The sequence below is a fragment of the Heptranchias perlo genome, chromosome 28 (assembly GCF_035084215.1).
Source record: "Heptranchias perlo isolate sHepPer1 chromosome 28, sHepPer1.hap1, whole genome shotgun sequence".
NCBI classification, from domain to species: domain Eukaryota; kingdom Metazoa; phylum Chordata; class Chondrichthyes; order Hexanchiformes; family Hexanchidae; genus Heptranchias; species Heptranchias perlo.
This window is the reverse complement of record NC_090352.1, coordinates 39,699,907-39,717,197: the sequence shown is the minus strand read 5'-3', so window position 1 is coordinate 39,717,197 and position 17,291 is coordinate 39,699,907. Positions and strand designations below refer to the sequence as shown.

Here is a 17,291-nt window from a genome sequence, read left to right as displayed (position 1 = left end):
GCAATGTGGAATGTGTGACAGGTGTGAGTTGGTGCACACTTACCTTGATTTTATCACTTTCTATAACCTGCAGCACTTTGGAATTGATCTCGTTTGTTGCTGAAAGAAAAACAAATCACATCAATATTGGACACTCCCAGCACGCCCCCAGCGCGCTCCCCGTCACGCCCCCAGCGCGCTCCCCACCACGCTCCCCGTCACGCCCCCAGCACGCTCCCCACCGCGCTCATCACCACGCCCCCAGCGCGCTCCCCACCACGCTCCCCGTCACGCCCCCACCACGCTCCCCACCACGCTCCCCACCACGCTCCCCGTCACGCCCCCACCACGCTCCCCGTCACGCCCCCACCACGCTCCCCGTCACGCCCCCACCACGCTCCCCGTCACGCCCCCACCACGCTCCCCACCGCGCTCATCACCACGCCCCCACCACGCTCCCCGTCACGCCCCCAGCACGCCCCCAGCACGCCCCCAGCACGCTCCCCCGTCACGCCCCCAGCACGCTCCCCGTCACGCCCCCAGCACGCTCCCCCGTCATGCCCCCAGCACGCCCCCCCCCCCCCCGTCACGCTCCCCCGTCACACCCCCCCAACCCCCTGCTCTGCTCTGAGCTGGACCCTCTCTACACTCCTGGTGATGTTTGTTACTCACTGAGCCTCGAGTTGACGAACAACTTGGGGACACTTTGAGGGTAGTTGTCTTTTTTGTCCTTGAAGAGTTCACTTGCTACAACTTTCTGCTCCAGCTGGTGAAAGAAAGAGATTTCAGTTAAATGTCAGGACGTAACTGAAGAAACCAGCTTTCTTAAAAAAAATAACTTTAATAGGGTGGATAGAGAGAAACTATTTCCTCTGGTGGGGGGAGTCCAGAACAAGGGGGCAGAACCTTAAAATGAGAGCCAGGCCGTTCAGGGGTGATGTCAGGAAGCACTTCTTCACACAAAGGGGAGTGGAAATCTGGAACTCTCTCCCCCAAAAGGCTGTGGATGCTGGGGGTCAATTGGAGCTTTCAAAACTGAGATTGATTGATTTTTGTTGGGTATCGAGATATGGAGCAAAGGAGTTGAGGTACAGATCAGCCATAATCTGATTGAATGGCAGAACAGGCTCAATGGGCTGAATGGCCTTCTCCTGTTCCTATAATTCCCTTTGCTTACTGTCTGCCACCAATGCTGCTCTGCGACTGACCACTGGGTGGAGTGTGCGAGCAGCCTGGGCGCTTTGCCATTGACTATTGGATGGACCCGTGTGTTTGGACAGACGGAGTGAGCTTTGCTGCACTCTGCCACTTAATCACATGGCAGAAAGCAACAATTTACCACCTGGGGAAGGGTAATGGTGATTCACATCCTCCCAACTGGTGGCGGGTATATGGGGTACAGTAACGTAGTGGTCACGGGGTGCGGTGGTCATGGGGTGCGGGGGCGCGGTGGTCATGGGGTGCGGGGGCGCGGTGGTCATGGGGTGCGGGGGCGCGGTGGTCATGGGGTGCGGGGGCGCGGTGGTCATGGGGCGCGGTGGTCATGGGGTGCGGTGGTCATGGGGTGCGGGGGTGCGGTGGTCATGGGGTGCGGGGGTACGGTGGTCATGGGGTACGGTGGTGCAGTGGTTATGGGGTACAGTGGTGCAGTGGTTATGGGGTACGGTAGTGCAGTGGTTATGTCACTGGACTAAGAATCCAGAGGACCGGAGTTCAAATCCCACCGGAGCAGTCTGAGAATTTGAATCCAATTGAAAATTTGGTCTCAGTAAAAGTGACCGTGAAGCTGTCGGATTGTTGTAAAAACCCAACTGGTTCACTGATGTCCTTTAGGGAAGGAAACCTGCCGTCCTTACCCGGTCTGGGCCTATATGTGACTCCGGTTCCACCCCAACGTGGTTGATTCTTAACTGCTCTCTGAAGTGGCCTAGTGAGTCACTCAGTTGTATCGAACTCAGGGAATGGGCAATAATTGCCGGCCTCGTCAGTGACGCCCACATTCCGAGAATGAATAAATAAGAAGCTCTCGGTAACCAGAGGCACTTCCACGGTTTGCAAATTTGATTTAAGTTTGTGACCCACAGGTCTGTAGGAAACTTTAAGAAAAGTCACTGCGCACTGAGCGAGACACAGAGTAACTCCTGCTCACTCCCTACCTGCTGTTTCCACTCAGCAGTAATTCTCTTGCAGTAAGTGTGCACCATGTTCTGCATATTCAGTTGTCTCAGCAAATCCGAGGCCTGTAACACAACACAGGACAACACTGTCAGTGTGCAAGAAATCAGTGCATTTTCACTGAATATGATAGTATAGTAACTGTTGCACTAGGAACATTCAGAGTGCTAGGCTCTTGTGTTCAGCCCCTCTCCACTGTGTCAGTGTGGGCCAGTTACCGAGTTACAGTCAACTCACCTCTGGCACCGGAAACTAAAACCCAAACACGTCTCCCAGTAAACTGGGCAGAGGAAGAACTCTGCCTGTGTGGAGTGAGAGCCCTGCACTCCTCAATGGGGAAATCACCGTGGATCTAAATCACTGGGAGGGGGGGGGAGCAAAATAAGAAGAAACAATTCTAACCTCCCGCTGGAACTGCTGGGGGTCAACAGAAAATTTCAAAACTGAGATTGATAGATTTTTGGGTGAGGGTATTAAGGGTTACAGAAGCAAGGCGGGTAAATGGAGTTAAGATACAGGACAGCCACGATCTGAATGAATGGCAAAACAGGCTCGAGGGGCTGAATTGCCTCCTCCTGTTCCTATCTACGTCGCAGTACAATCTCGGACATCGCAGGTTAGAAACACACGTGACTCGGGGCCCTTCAAAATCAGACCCTCTACCTCGGAGAGTGCCGGAGGAGGCACAGGCCAGGATTTGTCCAGAACGTTCTTTGGCAGATTCCGTTTCAGCTTCATTAGGAACGAGCATCTGACGTAATCCAGGAAGTACTCGTTCTCTGGGCAGCGTACCCTGTGTCGGTAAATGAATCCCTTTATGAACCTGAGGAGGAGGAGGAGAGAAAAACACTCTCGTTAAATTAGTGAGAAACGCAGCACCAAGAAATTGCAGCATCCTATAACTGGAGGAGGACAAGGAGCTGTTCGGCAGTCACTGGAAACCGGGTCCAAGCTCAGGCTGGTCGGGGGGTACAGATTAAGAATTCTTGGGGTCTCTGCAGCCCTTGTACAAACCCCCCCATCTCCCGCTCCTTCAGCTCATTAACATGTAGTAAAATGCCGGAATAGGTCCCTAGAACCTTTACACACCGCATCAATAAATCTGATCACAGGCAGCCCCCACCCCACCCCGAGACCCCTGCGTTTATCTGCTCCTGTTGGCAGTTCATTGCTGAACGATGTTTGATGCAGACCAGACACTCTGTTGATACCAGTAATGCTCCTCCTCCCCGTTGGGGATTTCTGGAGTTTGACACGAGTGATTATTACACTCTCCCCGTCCCTGGCGCTTTTCACACATTTTCCTCTCAAAGGAAACAATCAGAAGGCACCAAATACCTCAGGGTGTCTACAGAACCTATGCCTCAACAAACACCCTCTCAAACCAGGCACCTCGCAGAACGCAAAACGGGACTAGGAAAAAGATTGTTCCTCCCCAGGACAGTGAATTTGGAGCAAACCATCAGGACAAACCGTTCACTGTGGGACAATTGATACCTTTAAAAGGAACTGGATCAAGAAAGGGGATTGAGGGTTTACAGACAAACTGATAGATGCCTTCGATTCATCCGAGGCTGGGAGGAGATTATCGGGGCTGGGACTCTGCGCGGACTAAATGGCCTTCCTGTTACATAGAATGTACAGCACAGAAATAGGCCGTTCGGCCCAACAGGTCCGTGTCAGCATTTATGCTCCACACGAGCCTCCTCCCTCCCTACTTCATCTCACCCTATCAGCATTTCCTTCTACTCCTTTCTCCCTCATGTGCTTATCTAGTTTCCCCTTAAATCCTACGCTATTCGCCTCAACTACACTTTGTGGTAGTGAGTTCCACATTCTACCCATTCTCCTGAATTCCCTATTGGATTTATTACTGACTATATTATATTTAGGGCTCCTAGTTCTCAGTTATGTGGTTCTGTTCTGGAATGTTCCATGAGCTGAAGCCCCAGCAACGCAGACTAGGCCGCCAATCGGGCAGCGCCTAAGCTTGGCTCGCAATCCCCTGGGCAGACGTATCGTTTACCTGCGGATAGTGTCAGCGGCGTTCCTCCGACGAGAGGCTTTTCTGCGGCCCATCTCCCCTCTCCACCACGACTGAATGGTGATTGCTTCACAAACACAAAGACCAAAGCTGTGAGTCAGAGCAGGACTCTGAGGGGCATCTCTCTCACTGTCACTCCACTCCAAACATGCTCACCCACACGGTTCAGCAAAATACCTAACACTCACTTTTAAAATCTGCAAACTGCCCATTTAAAGCCAAGAATGTACTACAGAAATAGTGTTTATACTCACACACACACACACAAACATAGAAAATTTACGACACAGAAGAAGGCCATTCGGCCCATCGTGTCTGTGCCGGTCGAAAATGAGCCACCCAACCTAATCCCACTTGCCAGCACTTGGTCCGTAGCCCTGTAGGTTACAGCACTTCAGGTGCACATCCAGGTAATTTTTAAATGAGTTGAGGGTTTCTGCCTCTATCACCCTTTCAGGCAGTGAGTTCCAGACCCCCACCACCCTCTGGGTGAAAAAAATCTCTCCTCAGCTCCCCTCTAATCCTTCGACCAATCACTTTAAATCTATGCCCCCTGGTTATTGACCTCTTTGCTAAGGGAAATAAGTCCTCCCTACCCACTCTATCGAGGCCCCTCAATTTTCCACACCTCAATTAAATCTCCCCTCAGCCTCCTCTGTTCCAAGGAAAACAACCCCAGCCTATCCAATCTTTCCTCATAGCTAAAATTCTCCAGCCCTGGCAACATCCTCGTAAATCTCCTCTGCACCCTCTCTAGTGCAATCACACCTTTCCTGTAATGTGGTGACCAGAACTGTATGCAGTACTCAAGCTGTGGCCTAACTAGTGTTTTATACAGTTCTAGCATAACCTCCCTGCTCTTATATTCTGTGCCTCGGCTAATAAAGGAAAGTATTCCATATGCCTTCTTAACCACCTTACCTACCTGTCACACACTGAGGTGTTTTACACTCTCACACCGAGTGGTTTATACACCAGCCCCCGGAGCCTGTGATGATCCCAATGTGGATACATTGCAGGCCTCTGTATCTACAGTTGATCAGTGAACGGATCTCCGCCGTGTTTACCTGACGATCTCTGCTTCTGATACCTCTGCCTCTGGTGGAATCCTCGCCACTCCGCCTGGATCTTCGTGACTGAAGAAAGAAAGAAATTCAGGAAATGGATCAGAATCCCACGGATCAACACATTAATCTCCATTCCCCTTCCGTGTAACTCACAGCCTTTCTTCAGGGTTAAACAAAAAATCTCAGGACTGGAATTTTTTTTTTTATTAAGTCACATCCAGATGCCCAGTCAAATGCTGGACAATTAACTCCATTAAAGGTTGGAGTTGCATCCACAACACAATACAGTGTGATCAAACCATTTGTTTAAAATTCTCATCATCGTGTCCAAATCCCTCCATGGTCTCGCCCCTCCCTATCTCTGTAACCTCCTCCAGCCCTACAACCCCCCCCCACCCCGAAATCTCAGAGCTCCTCCAATTCTGGCCTCTTCTGCCTTCACCAATTTCCTTCGCTCCACCATTGGCGGCCGTGCCTTCAGCTGCCTGGGCCCTGAGCTCTGGAATTCCCTCCCTAAACCTCTCCGCCTCTCTCTCCTCCTTTAAGAGGTTCCGTAAAACCAAACTTTTGGTCACCTGTCCTATTATCTCCTTCTTTGACTTGGTGTCAAATTTGGTTTGATAATCGCTCGTGAAGAGTCTTGGGACGTTTTACTACGTTAAAGGCGCTATATAAATGCAAGTTGTTGTTGTGTATATCATGGACACCACCCCCACCCCTGCACATCCATGGGACAATTTAAACAATCAATCCGACAACACCACCGAGCCCCCCACCACTCCAGTTCAGAAAATCAAAAGCAGATTTTCAAAATTACCGGATGCTTCAAGTATTCGTTCATTGAGTTACATCGAAACTACAGCTCAGAAACAGGCCATTCGGCCCAACAGGTCCATGCCGGTGTTTATGCTCCACACGAGCCTCCTCCCTCCTACATCTCACCCTATCAGCATATCCTTCTATTCCTTTCTCCCTCATGTGTTTATCCAGCTTCCCCTTAAATGTATCTACACTATTCACCTCAACTACTCCTTGTGGGAGTGAGTTCCACATTCTCACCACTCTCTGGGCAAAGAAGTTTCTCCTGAATTCCCTATTGGATTTATTAGAGATTGTTTTATATTTATGACCTCTAGTTCTGGTCTCCCCCACAAGTGGAAACATTTTCTCTACGTTTACCCTATCAAACCCTTTCATAATCTTAAAGACCTCTATCAGGTCACCCCTCAGCCTTCTCTTTTCTATTGTAAACAATTTTACAACACCAAGTTATAGTCCAACAATTTTATTTTAAAATCCACAAGCTTTCGGAGGCTTCCTCCTTCCTCAGGTGAATGTGGAAATGAAATCCTCGAACCTATCGCATTTATAAATCACAGAACAATGCCTGGTGATTACAGATAGTCTTTTCAACTAGAGAAAAGAGCCCCAGCCTGTTCAGTCTTTCCTGATCAGGAAATCCTCTCAGTTCTGGTATCGTCCTTATGAATCTTTTTTGCACCCTCTCCAATGCCTCTACATCCTTTCTATAATATGGAGACCAGAACTGTGCACAATACTCCAAGTGTGGTCTAAACAAAGTCCTATACAAGCTTAACATAACTTCTTTGCTTTTCAATTCTATCCCAGGTGCCAGCTGTGGCTCAGTGGGTAACACTGTTGCCTCTGAGTCAGAAGGTCGTGGGTTCAAGTCCCACTCCAGGGACTTGAGAACAAAATCTAGTAGTGCAGTACTGAGGGAGTGCTGCACTGTCGGAGGTGCCGTCTTTCCGATGAGACGTTAAATCGAGGCCCCATCTGCCCTCTCAGACGGACGTAAAGGTTCCCACGGCCACTATTTCGAAGAACAGCAGGGGAGTTCTCCCCGGAGTCCTGGGCCAATGTTTATCCCGCAATCAACATCACTAAAAACAGATTATCTCATTGCTGTTTTTGGGATCGATGCTGTGCTCAAATTGGCTGCTGCGTTTCATAGAAACATAGAAAATAAGAGCAAGAGTTGGCCCTTCGGGCCTGCTCCGCCATTCAAAATGATCATGGCTGATCGTCTAACTCAGTACCCTGTTCCCGCTTTTTCCCCATATCCCTTGATCCCTTTAGCATTAAGAAATATATCTATCTCCTTCTTGAATACATCTAATGACTTGGCCTCCACTGCCTTCTGTGGTAGAGAATTCCACAGGTTCACCACCCTCTGAGTGAAGAAATTTCTCCTCATCTCGGTTCTAAATGGCACACCCCGTATCCTGAGACTGTGACCCCTGGTTCTGGACTCCCCAGCCATCAGGAACATCCTCCCTGCATCTAGTCTGTCTAGTCCTGTTAGTATTTTACATGTTTCGATGAGATCACCTCTCATTCTTCTAAACTCGAGTGAATATAGGCCTAGTCGACCCAATCTCTCCTCATACGTCAATCCTGCCATCCCAGGAATCAGTCTGGTAAACCTTCGTTGCACTCCCTCCATGGCAAGGACATCCTTCCTCAGATAAGACGACCAAAACTGTGCACAATACTCCAGATGTGGTCTCACCAAGGCCCTGTAAAGCTGCAGTAAGACATCCCTGCTCCTGTACTCAAATCCTCTTGCAATGAACACCAACATACCATTCACTTTCAGAACTGCTTGCTGCACCTGAATGCTCGCTTTCAGCGACTGGTGTACAAGGACACCCAGGTCTCGTTGCACCTCCCCTTTTCCCAATGAATCACCATTAAGATAATAATCTGCCTTTCTGTTTTTATAACCAAAGTGGATAACCTCACAATTATCCACGTTATACTGCAGCTGCCATGTTCTTGCCCACTCCACTCACCCAACTTGTCTAAATCACATTGGAGCCTCTTTGCAACCTCCTCACAGCTCACATTCCACCCCAGCTTTGTGTCGTCGACAAACTTGCAAATGGTACATAGTTCCCTCATCCAAATCATTGATATATATTGTGAACAGCTGGGGCCCAAGCACTGATCCCTGCGGTACCCCACTAGTCACTGCCTGCCACCCCGAAAAAGACATGTTTATTCCTACCCTCTGTTTCCTGTCTGTCAACCAATTCTCAATCCATGCCAGTATATTCCCCCCAATCCCATGTGCTTTAATTTTGCACACTAACCTCTTGTGTGGGACTTTATCAAAAGCCTTCTGAAAATCCAAATACACCACATCCACTGGTTCTCCCCTATCTATTCTACTAGTTACATCCTCAAAAAACTCCAGTAGATTTGTTAAGCATGATTTCCCTTTCATAAACCCATGCTGACTTTGTCCAATCTTGTTAATGCCTTCCAAGTGTTCTGTTATCACGTCTTTTATAATAGACTCTAGCATTTTCCCCATTACTGATGTTAGGCTAACTGGTCTGTAATTCCCTGTTTTTTCTCTCCCTCCTTTTTTAAATAGTGGGGTTACATTTGCCACCCTCCAATCTGTAGGAACTGTTCCAGAGTCTATAGAATTTTGGAAGATGATCATCAATGCATCCACTATTTCCAGGGCCACTTCCTTTAGTACTCTGGGATGTAGATTATCAGACCCTGGGGATTTCTCAGCCTTTAGCCCCATTAATTTCCCAAGCACTATTTTTTTCACTAATACTGGTTTCCTTCAGTTCCTCCCTCTCACTAGACCCTTGGTTCTCTAACATTTATGGGAGGTTATTTGTGTCCTCCTTTGTGAAGACAGAACCAAAGTATGTGTTTAATTGTTCTGCCATTTCTTTGTTCCCCATTATAATTTCCCCCATTTCTGACTGTAAGGGACCTACATTTGTCTTCACTAATCTTTTTCTCTTGACATATTTATAGAAGCTTTTACAGTCAGTTTTTATGTTCCCTGCTAGTTTACTCTCATACTCTATTTTTCCCCTCTTAATCAATCTCTTTGTCCTCCTTTGCTGAATTCTGAACTGCTCCCAATCCTCAGGCTTGCTGCTTTTTCTGGCAATTTTATATGTCTCCTCTTTGGATCTAATACTATCCTTAATTTCTTTTGTACGCCACGGTTGAGCCACCTTTCCTGTTTTATTTTTGCGCCAGACAGGAATGAATAATTGTTGTAATTCCTGCACACGTTCTTTAAATATCAGCCATTGCCTATCCACTGTCATCCCTTTTAGTAAAGTTCCCCAATCTATCATAGCCAACTCACACCTCATACTTTCATAATTTCCTTTATTTAGATTCAGGACCCTAGTTTTGGATTCAACTACTTCACTCTCCATCTTAATGAGGAATTCTATCATGTTATGGTCGCTCTTCCCTAAGGGATCCCGCACAACAAGTTTGTTGATTAATCCTTTCTCATTGCACAATACCCAGTCTAGGATCGCCTGTTCTCTAGTTGGTTCCTCAACGTATTGGTCTAGAAAACCATCACGTACACACTCCAGGAATTCCTCCCCCACAGTATTATTGCTAATTTGGTTTGACCAATCTATATGTAGATTAAAGTCACCCATGATTATAGTTGTACCCTTCTTGCATGTGTCTCTAATTTCCTGTTTAATGCCCTCCCCTACATCTCCACTACTGTTTGGGGGCCTATAGACAACCCCCACCAACGTTTTCTGCCCCTTGGTGTTTCTTAGCTCCACCCATGCAGATTCCACATCGTGATTTTCCAAGCCAATATCCTTCCTCACTATTGCACTGATTTCCTCCTTTACTAACAAAGCTACACCGCCTCCTTTCCCTTTTTGCCTGTCCTTCCTAAATATTGAATACCCCTGGATGTTCAGTTCCCGTCCTTGGTCACCCTGCAGCCATGTCTCCGTAATCACAACTATATCATAACCGTTAATATCTACCTGAGCTGTTAATTCTTCTACCTTATTGTGAATGCTCCGCGCATTAAGACACAATGCCTTTAGACTTGTCTTTTTAAGATGGCTAGTCATCTTAGTTTTATTTTGCACTATGGCCCTATTTGTTTTTCACCCTTGTTTTCTCTGTCTTCCACTATTGCTGCTTCCCTTCCTGTCTTTTGTTTCTATCCTTGTTTCCCCCTCCTCTGTCTCCCTGCTCAGGTTCCCATCCCCCTGCCATTCTAGTTTAAACCTTCCCCAACAGCACTAGCAAACACCCCCACGAGGACATCGGTCCCGGTCCTGCTCGGGTGTAACCCGTCCTGCTTGTACAGGTCCCATCTTCCCCAGAACTGGTCCCAATGTCCCAGGGATCTAAATCATCCCTCCTGCACCATCTCTGCAGCCACGCATTCATCCTGTCTATTCTCCTGTTCCTATACTCACTAGCACATGGCATTGGTAGTAATCCTGAGATCACTACCTTTGAGGTCCTGCTTTTTAAATTATCTCCTAACTCCTTAAATTCACCTTGCAGGACCTCATCCCTTTTTGTTTTTACCTATGTCGTTGGTACCGATATGGACCACGACTACTGGCTGTTCACCCTCCCCCTCCAGAATGCACTGCAGCCGCTCCGTGACATCCTTCACCATAGCACCAGGGAGGCAACATACCATCCTGGAGTCACGTTCGCGGCCGCAGAAACGCCTATCTGTTCCCCTTACAATTGAATCCCCTATCACTATAGCCCTGCCACTCTTCTTCCTCCCCTCCTGTGCAGCAGAGCCACCCGTGGTGCCACGAACTTGGCTCTTGCTGCTTTCCCCTGATAAGCCATCTCCCCCAACAGTATCCAAAGCGGTATATCTGTTTGAGAGGGAGATGGCCCCAGGGGACTCCTGCTCTACCTGCCTAGTCCTTTTACTCTGCCTGGCGGTCACCCATTTCCTTTTTAAAAAAAATTCGTTCCTCGGATGTAGGCGTCGCTGGCGAGTCCAGCATTTATTGCCCATCCCTAATTGCCCTTGAGAAGGTGGTGGTGAGCCGCCTTCTTGAACCGCTGCAGTCCGTGTGGTGAAAGTTCTCCCACAGTGCTGTCAGGAAGGGAGTTCCAGGATTTTGACCCAGCGACGATGAAGGAACGGCGATATATTTCCAAGTCGGGATGGTGTGTGACTTGGAGGGGAACGTGCAGGTGGTGTTGTTCCCATGCGCCTGCTGCCCTTGTCCTTCTAGGTGGTAGAGGTCACGGGTTTGGGAGGTGCTGTCGAAGAAGCCTTGGCGAGTTGCTGCAGTGCATCCTGTGGATGGTACACACTGCAGCCACTGTGCGCCGGTGGTGAAGGGAGTGAATGTTTAGGGTGGTGGATGGGGTGCCAATCAAGCGGGCTGCTTTGTCCTGGATGGTGTTGAGCTTCTTGAGTGTTGTTGGAGCTCCACTCATCCAGGCAAGTGGAGAGCATTCCATCACACTCCTGACTTGTGCCTTGTAGATGGTGGAAAGGCTTTGGGGAGTCAGGAGGTGAGTCACTCGCCGCAGAATACCCAGCCTCTGACCTGCTCTTGTAGCCACAGTATTTATGTGGCTGGTCCAGTTAAGTTTCTGGTCAATGGTGACCCCCAGGATGTTGATGGTGGGGGATTCGGCGATGGTAATGCCGTTGAATGTCAAGGAGAGGTGGTTAGATTCTCTCTTGTTGGAGATAGTCATTGCCTGGCACTTGTCTGGCGCGAATGTTACTTGCCACTTATCAGCCCAAGCCTGGATGTTGTCCAGGTCTTGCTGCATGCGGGCATGGACAGCTTCATTATCTGAGAGGTTGTGACTGGAACTGAACACTGTGCAATCATCAGTGAACATCCCCATTTCTGACCTTATGATGGAGGGAAGGTCATTGATGAAGCAGCTGAAGATGGTTGGGCCTAGGACACTGCCCTGAGGAACTCCTGCAGCAATGTCCTGGGGCTGAGATGATTGGCCTCCAACAACCACTACCATCTTCCTTTGTGCTAGGTATGACTCCAGTCACTGGAGAGTTTGCCCCGATTCTCATTGACTTCAATTTTACTAGGGCTCCTTGGTCCCACATTTCTGCCTGCGTAATCTTTACCTGCGGTGTGACCACCTCACTGAACGTGCTATCCAGGATAATCTCAGCATCGAGGATGCTCCACAGTGAATCCACCCGCAGCTCCAGCTCCAAAATGCGGTTAGCCAGTAGCTGCAGCTGGACACACTTCCTGCACACATGGTCACCAGGGACCTACAGTGCCTATACTTTGAAAGTACTTAATTGGCTGTAAAGCACTTTGGGATGTCCTGAGATCATGAAAGGCGCTATATAAATGCAAATCTGTCTTTCTTTAGATAGGTAATTCTCACCAGCATTAAATCTGGGGCCTGGTGATCTCAGGAGGAGTCTCCTTTGACAGGAGTCTGGCAGGTACACTTACCGATTGAGTTTTTCTGCAGCTCAAAAGCATCTTCAGTGGCAAACAGGGTCTTCGGGAAACGGATAAAAATCTTTGTCCTTAAATATAGATAAAAGGAAGAAAGATAAGAGGTAATCGGGGGGAAAGAGAGAACTCTCTGTAGGTCAGACCATGGACACAAAACGCACAACTGAGAAATAAGTTTGGGAGTCGAAGGTCTGATTTTGATGGAGAATTTCCAACCATCTTTGCCTCAAGGATACAGGGATGAGGGGGTACCATCACGGCCCAGAGAACTGCGTCAGGGGATGGTTATTAGCCCATGGGCAGTATCCTCGTTTATGCTCTCAGCTCCTAGCAAGGAACTGGCTACATTTTTCCTTTCTTGATCACTGCGTTCCAGTTCCTGAAGGTGCTGACTCTCCCTGGGGTACAGTCCCTGAAGGTGCTGACTCTCCCTGGGGTACAGTTCCTGAAGGTGCTGACTCTCCCTGGGGTACAGTCCCAGAAGGTGCTGACTCTCCCTGGGGTACAGTCCCAGAAGGTGCTGACTCTCCCTGGGGTCCAGTCCCAGAAGGTGCTGACTCTCACTGGAGTACAGTTCCTGAAGGTGCTGACTCTCACTGGGGTACAGTCCCTGAAGGTGCTGATTCTCACTGGGGTACAGTCCCTGAAGGTTTCTGACTCTCCCTGGGGTACAGTTCCTGAAGGTGCTGACTCTCCCTGGAGTACAGTTCCTGAAGGTGCTGACTCTCCCTGTAGTACAGTTCCTGAAGGTGCTGACTCTCCCTGGGGTACAGTTCCTGAAGGTACTGACTCTCCCTGGGGTACAGTCCCTGAAGGTGCTGACTCTCACTGGGGTACAGTCCCTGAAGGTTTCTGACTCTCCCTGGGGTACAGTTCCTGAAGGTGCTGACTCTCCCTGGAGTACAGTTCCTGAAGGTGCTGACTCTCACTGGAGTACAGTTCCTGAAGGTGCTGACTCTCACTGGAGTACAGTTCCTGAAGGTGCTGACTCTCACTGGAGTACAGTTCCTGAAGGTGCTGACTCTCCCTGGGGTACAGTTCCTGAAGGTGCTGACTCTCCCTGGGGTACAGTTCCTGAAGGTGCTGACTCTCCCTGGGGTACAGTCCCTGAAGGTGCTGACTCTCCCTGGGGTATCTGAGGAAGGATGTCCTTGCCATGGATGGAGTGCAACGAACGTTTACCAGTCTGATTCCTGGGATGGCAGGACTGACGAATGAGGAGAGATTGGGTCGACCAGGCCTATATTCACCAGTTGTAAACAATTTTACAACACCAAGTTATAGTCCAACAATTTTATTTTTAATCCCACAAGCTTTCGGGGGCTTTCCCCTTCCTCAGGCGGTGTGGAAATGAGATTTTCGAATCCTTCGCATTTTAAGATCACATAACAATGCCTAGTGATTACTGCCCGTTGCCAAGGCAATCACAGTGAGCAGACAGAAAGGTGTCACCTAAAAAGGCCACCGACGGGCCACTAACAGTTCCGACGGGCCACAGCGAAAAATCGCGTAGACCTCCTCAGAAGACTAACACGGGACTCAACCAACAGAGTACCCTTCGTCGTCCAGTACTTCCCCGGAGCGGAGAAACTACGCCATGTTCTCCGCAGCCTTCAACATGTCATCAATGATGACGAACACCTCGCTATGGCCATCCCCACACCTCCACTACTCGCCTTTAAACAGCCACCCAACCTCAAACAGACCATCGTTCGCAGCAAATTACCCAGCTTTCAGGAGAACAGCGTCCACGACACCACACAACCCTGCCACGGTAACCTCTGCAAGACATGCCAGATCATCGACACAGATACCACCATCACACGAGAGGACACCACCCACCAGGTGCACGGTTCATACTCCTGTGACTCGGCCAACGTTGTCTACCTCATACGTTGCAGGAAAGGATGCCCCAGAGCATGGTACATTGGCGAGACCATGCAGACGCTGCGACAACGGATGAACGGACACCGCGCAACAATCGCCAAACAGGAGGGTTCTCTCCCTGTCGGGGAACACTTCAGCAGTCATGGACATTCAGCCACCGACCTTCGGGTAAGCGTACTCCAAGGCGGCCTTCGAGACACACGACAACGCAAAATCGTCGAGCAGAAATTGATAGCCAAGTTCCGCACCCATGAGGACGGCCTCAACCGGGATCTTGGGTTCATGTCACACTACACGTAACCCCACCAGCGAACAAATGTTATCTGTTTTTAATATAACGGGTCATTGACTGTCTTCCTTATCTCTCTCTCTCTTTTTTTTTGGGGGGTTTGTATATTCGGTGGCCTATTTAGGTGACACCTTTCTGTCTGCTCACTGTGATTGCCTTGGCAACGGGCAGTAATCACCAGGCATTGTTATGTGATCTTAAAATGCGAAGGATTCGAAAATCTCATTTCCACACCGCCTGAGGAAGGGGAAAGCCCCCGAAAGCTTGTGGGATTAAAAATAAAATTGTTGGACTATAACTTGGTGTTGTAAAATTGTTTACAATTGTCAACCCCAGTCCATCACCGGCATCTCCACATCATCATATATTCACTAGAGTTTAGAAGAATGAGAGGTGATCTCATCGAAACATATAAAATTCTAACAGGACTAGACAGACTAGATGCAGGGAGGATGTTCCCGATGGCTGGGGAGTCCAGAACCAGGGGTCACAGTCTCAGGATACGGGGTTTGCCATTTAGAACCGAGATGAGGAGAAATTTCTTCACTCAGAGGGTGGTGAACCTGTGGAATTCTCTACCACAGAAGGCAGTGGAGGCTAAGTCATTAGATGTATTCAAGAAGAAGGTAGATATATTTCTTAATGCTAAAAGGATATGGGGAAAAAGCGGGAACGGGGTACTGAGTTAGACGATCAGCCATGATCATTTTGAACAGCAGAGCAGGCCCGAAGGGCCAAATGGCCTACCCTTGCTCCAATTTTCTACATATCTATGTATTTCCGGAAGGCGCTGACTCTTTTTTTTTATTCGTTCACGGGATGTGGGCGTCGCTGGCAAGGCCGGCATTTATTGCCCATCCCTAATTGCCCTCCCTGGGGTACAGTTAGAACCATAGAACCATAAAAAAGATACAGCAGAGGAGGGGGCCACTCGGCCCATTGTGCCCGTACCGGCTCGAAGGACAACCAGGTGCCCATTCTAATCCCACATTCCAGCACCCGGTCAATGGCCCTGCAGCTTACTGCACTTTAGGTGCAGGTCCAGGTACTTTTTAAAAGAGTTGAGGGTCCCTGTCTCTACCACCAATTCGGGCAGTGAATTCCATACACTCACCACACTCTGGGTAAAAAAGTTTTTCCTCATGTCCCCTCTAATCCTTCCGCCAATCAGCTTAAATCTATGTCCTCTAGTTCTTGAACTCTCCGCTAGGGGAAACAGGTACTTCCTGTCTCCTCTATCTGGGCTCCTCATAATTTTGTACACCTCAATCAAGTCTCCCCTCAGCCTCCTCTGCTCCAAGGAAAACAACCCCAACCTATCCAATCTCTCCTCGTAGCTGCAATTTTCAAGCCCTGGCAACATTCTTGCAAATCTTCTCTGCACTCTCTCCAGAGCAATTACGTCCTTCCTGTAATGTGGTGACCAGAACTGTGCACAATACTCCAGCTGTGGCCTTACCAGCGTTTTATACAGTTCCATCATTACACCCCTGCTTTTGTATTCTATACCTCGGCTAATAACGGAGAGCATTCCGTATGCCTTCTTCACAACCTTATCTACCTGTACTGCCACCTTCAGGGACCTGTGCACATGCACTCCAAGGTCTCTCACTTCCTCTACCCCTCTCAATATATTCCTGTTTACTGCGTATTCCCTTTTACTCTTTGCCCTCCTTAAGTGCATTACCTCACACTTCTCCGGGTTGAACTCCATTTGCCACTTTTCCGCCCACTCCACCAACCCATTGATATCTTCTTGGAGTCTACAGCTATCGGCTTCACTATCAATTACACGGATAATTCTTGTGTCATCTGCAAATTTGCCAGTCATGCCCCCTACATTCAAGTCCAAATCATTAATAGATACCACAAACAGCAAGGGACCCAACACTGAGCCCTGTGGCACACCACTGGAAACGGATTTCCATTCGCAAAGATATCCATCGATTTTTACCCTTTGTCTCTTGTTACTGAGCCAATCTTGGATCCAATTCGCCACATTTCCCTGTATCCCATGGACTTTTACCTTTCTGACCAGTCTGCCATGTGGGACCTTGTCAAATGCCTTACTAAAATCCATGTAGACAACATCCACTGCACTACCCTCATCAATCCTCCTTGTCACTTCCTCAAAGAATTTAATCAGATTTGTAAGGCATGACCTTCCCTGAACAAATCCATGCTGACTATCCCTGATTAAACCATGCCTTTCCAAGTGACAGTTTATCCTATCTCTCAGTATTGATTCTAATAGTTTGCCCACCACCGAGGTAAGACTGATCGGCCTATAATTGTTCTGTCATTCCCTCGTACCCTTTTTAAACAATGATACTATGTTTGCAGTCTTCCAGTCCTCCGGTACCTCCCCTGTATGTGGTGAGGATTGGAAAATGATCCTCAGAGCATCCGCTATTTCCTCCCTGGCTTCCTTCAATAGCCTAGGAAACAATCCATCCGGCCCTGGTGACTTATCAACTTTCAAGGATTCCAGTCCCTCTAGTACTTCCTCTCTCGTTATGTTTACCTTATTCAATATTTCACACCTCTCCTCTTTAACTACTACGTCCGGATCATCCCTCTCC

The 17,291-nt window shown here is 48.7% G+C and overlaps 1 protein-coding gene across 1 annotated transcript in view; it reads right to left on the bottom strand.

The window, feature by feature from the left end:
* The window catches only part of LOC137299238 (unconventional myosin-Ic-like), an 86,578-nt gene that overhangs the window by 13,118 nt on the left and 56,169 nt on the right, over nt 1–17,291 (bottom strand). Inside the window, 7 exon segments of the mRNA XM_067967900.1 lie at nt 44–99; nt 652–745; nt 2,136–2,219; nt 2,818–2,977; nt 4,181–4,265; nt 5,266–5,334; nt 12,528–12,604. Coding sequence (XP_067824001.1) covers nt 44–99; nt 652–745; nt 2,136–2,219; nt 2,818–2,977; nt 4,181–4,265; nt 5,266–5,334; nt 12,528–12,604 — 625 coding nt within the window.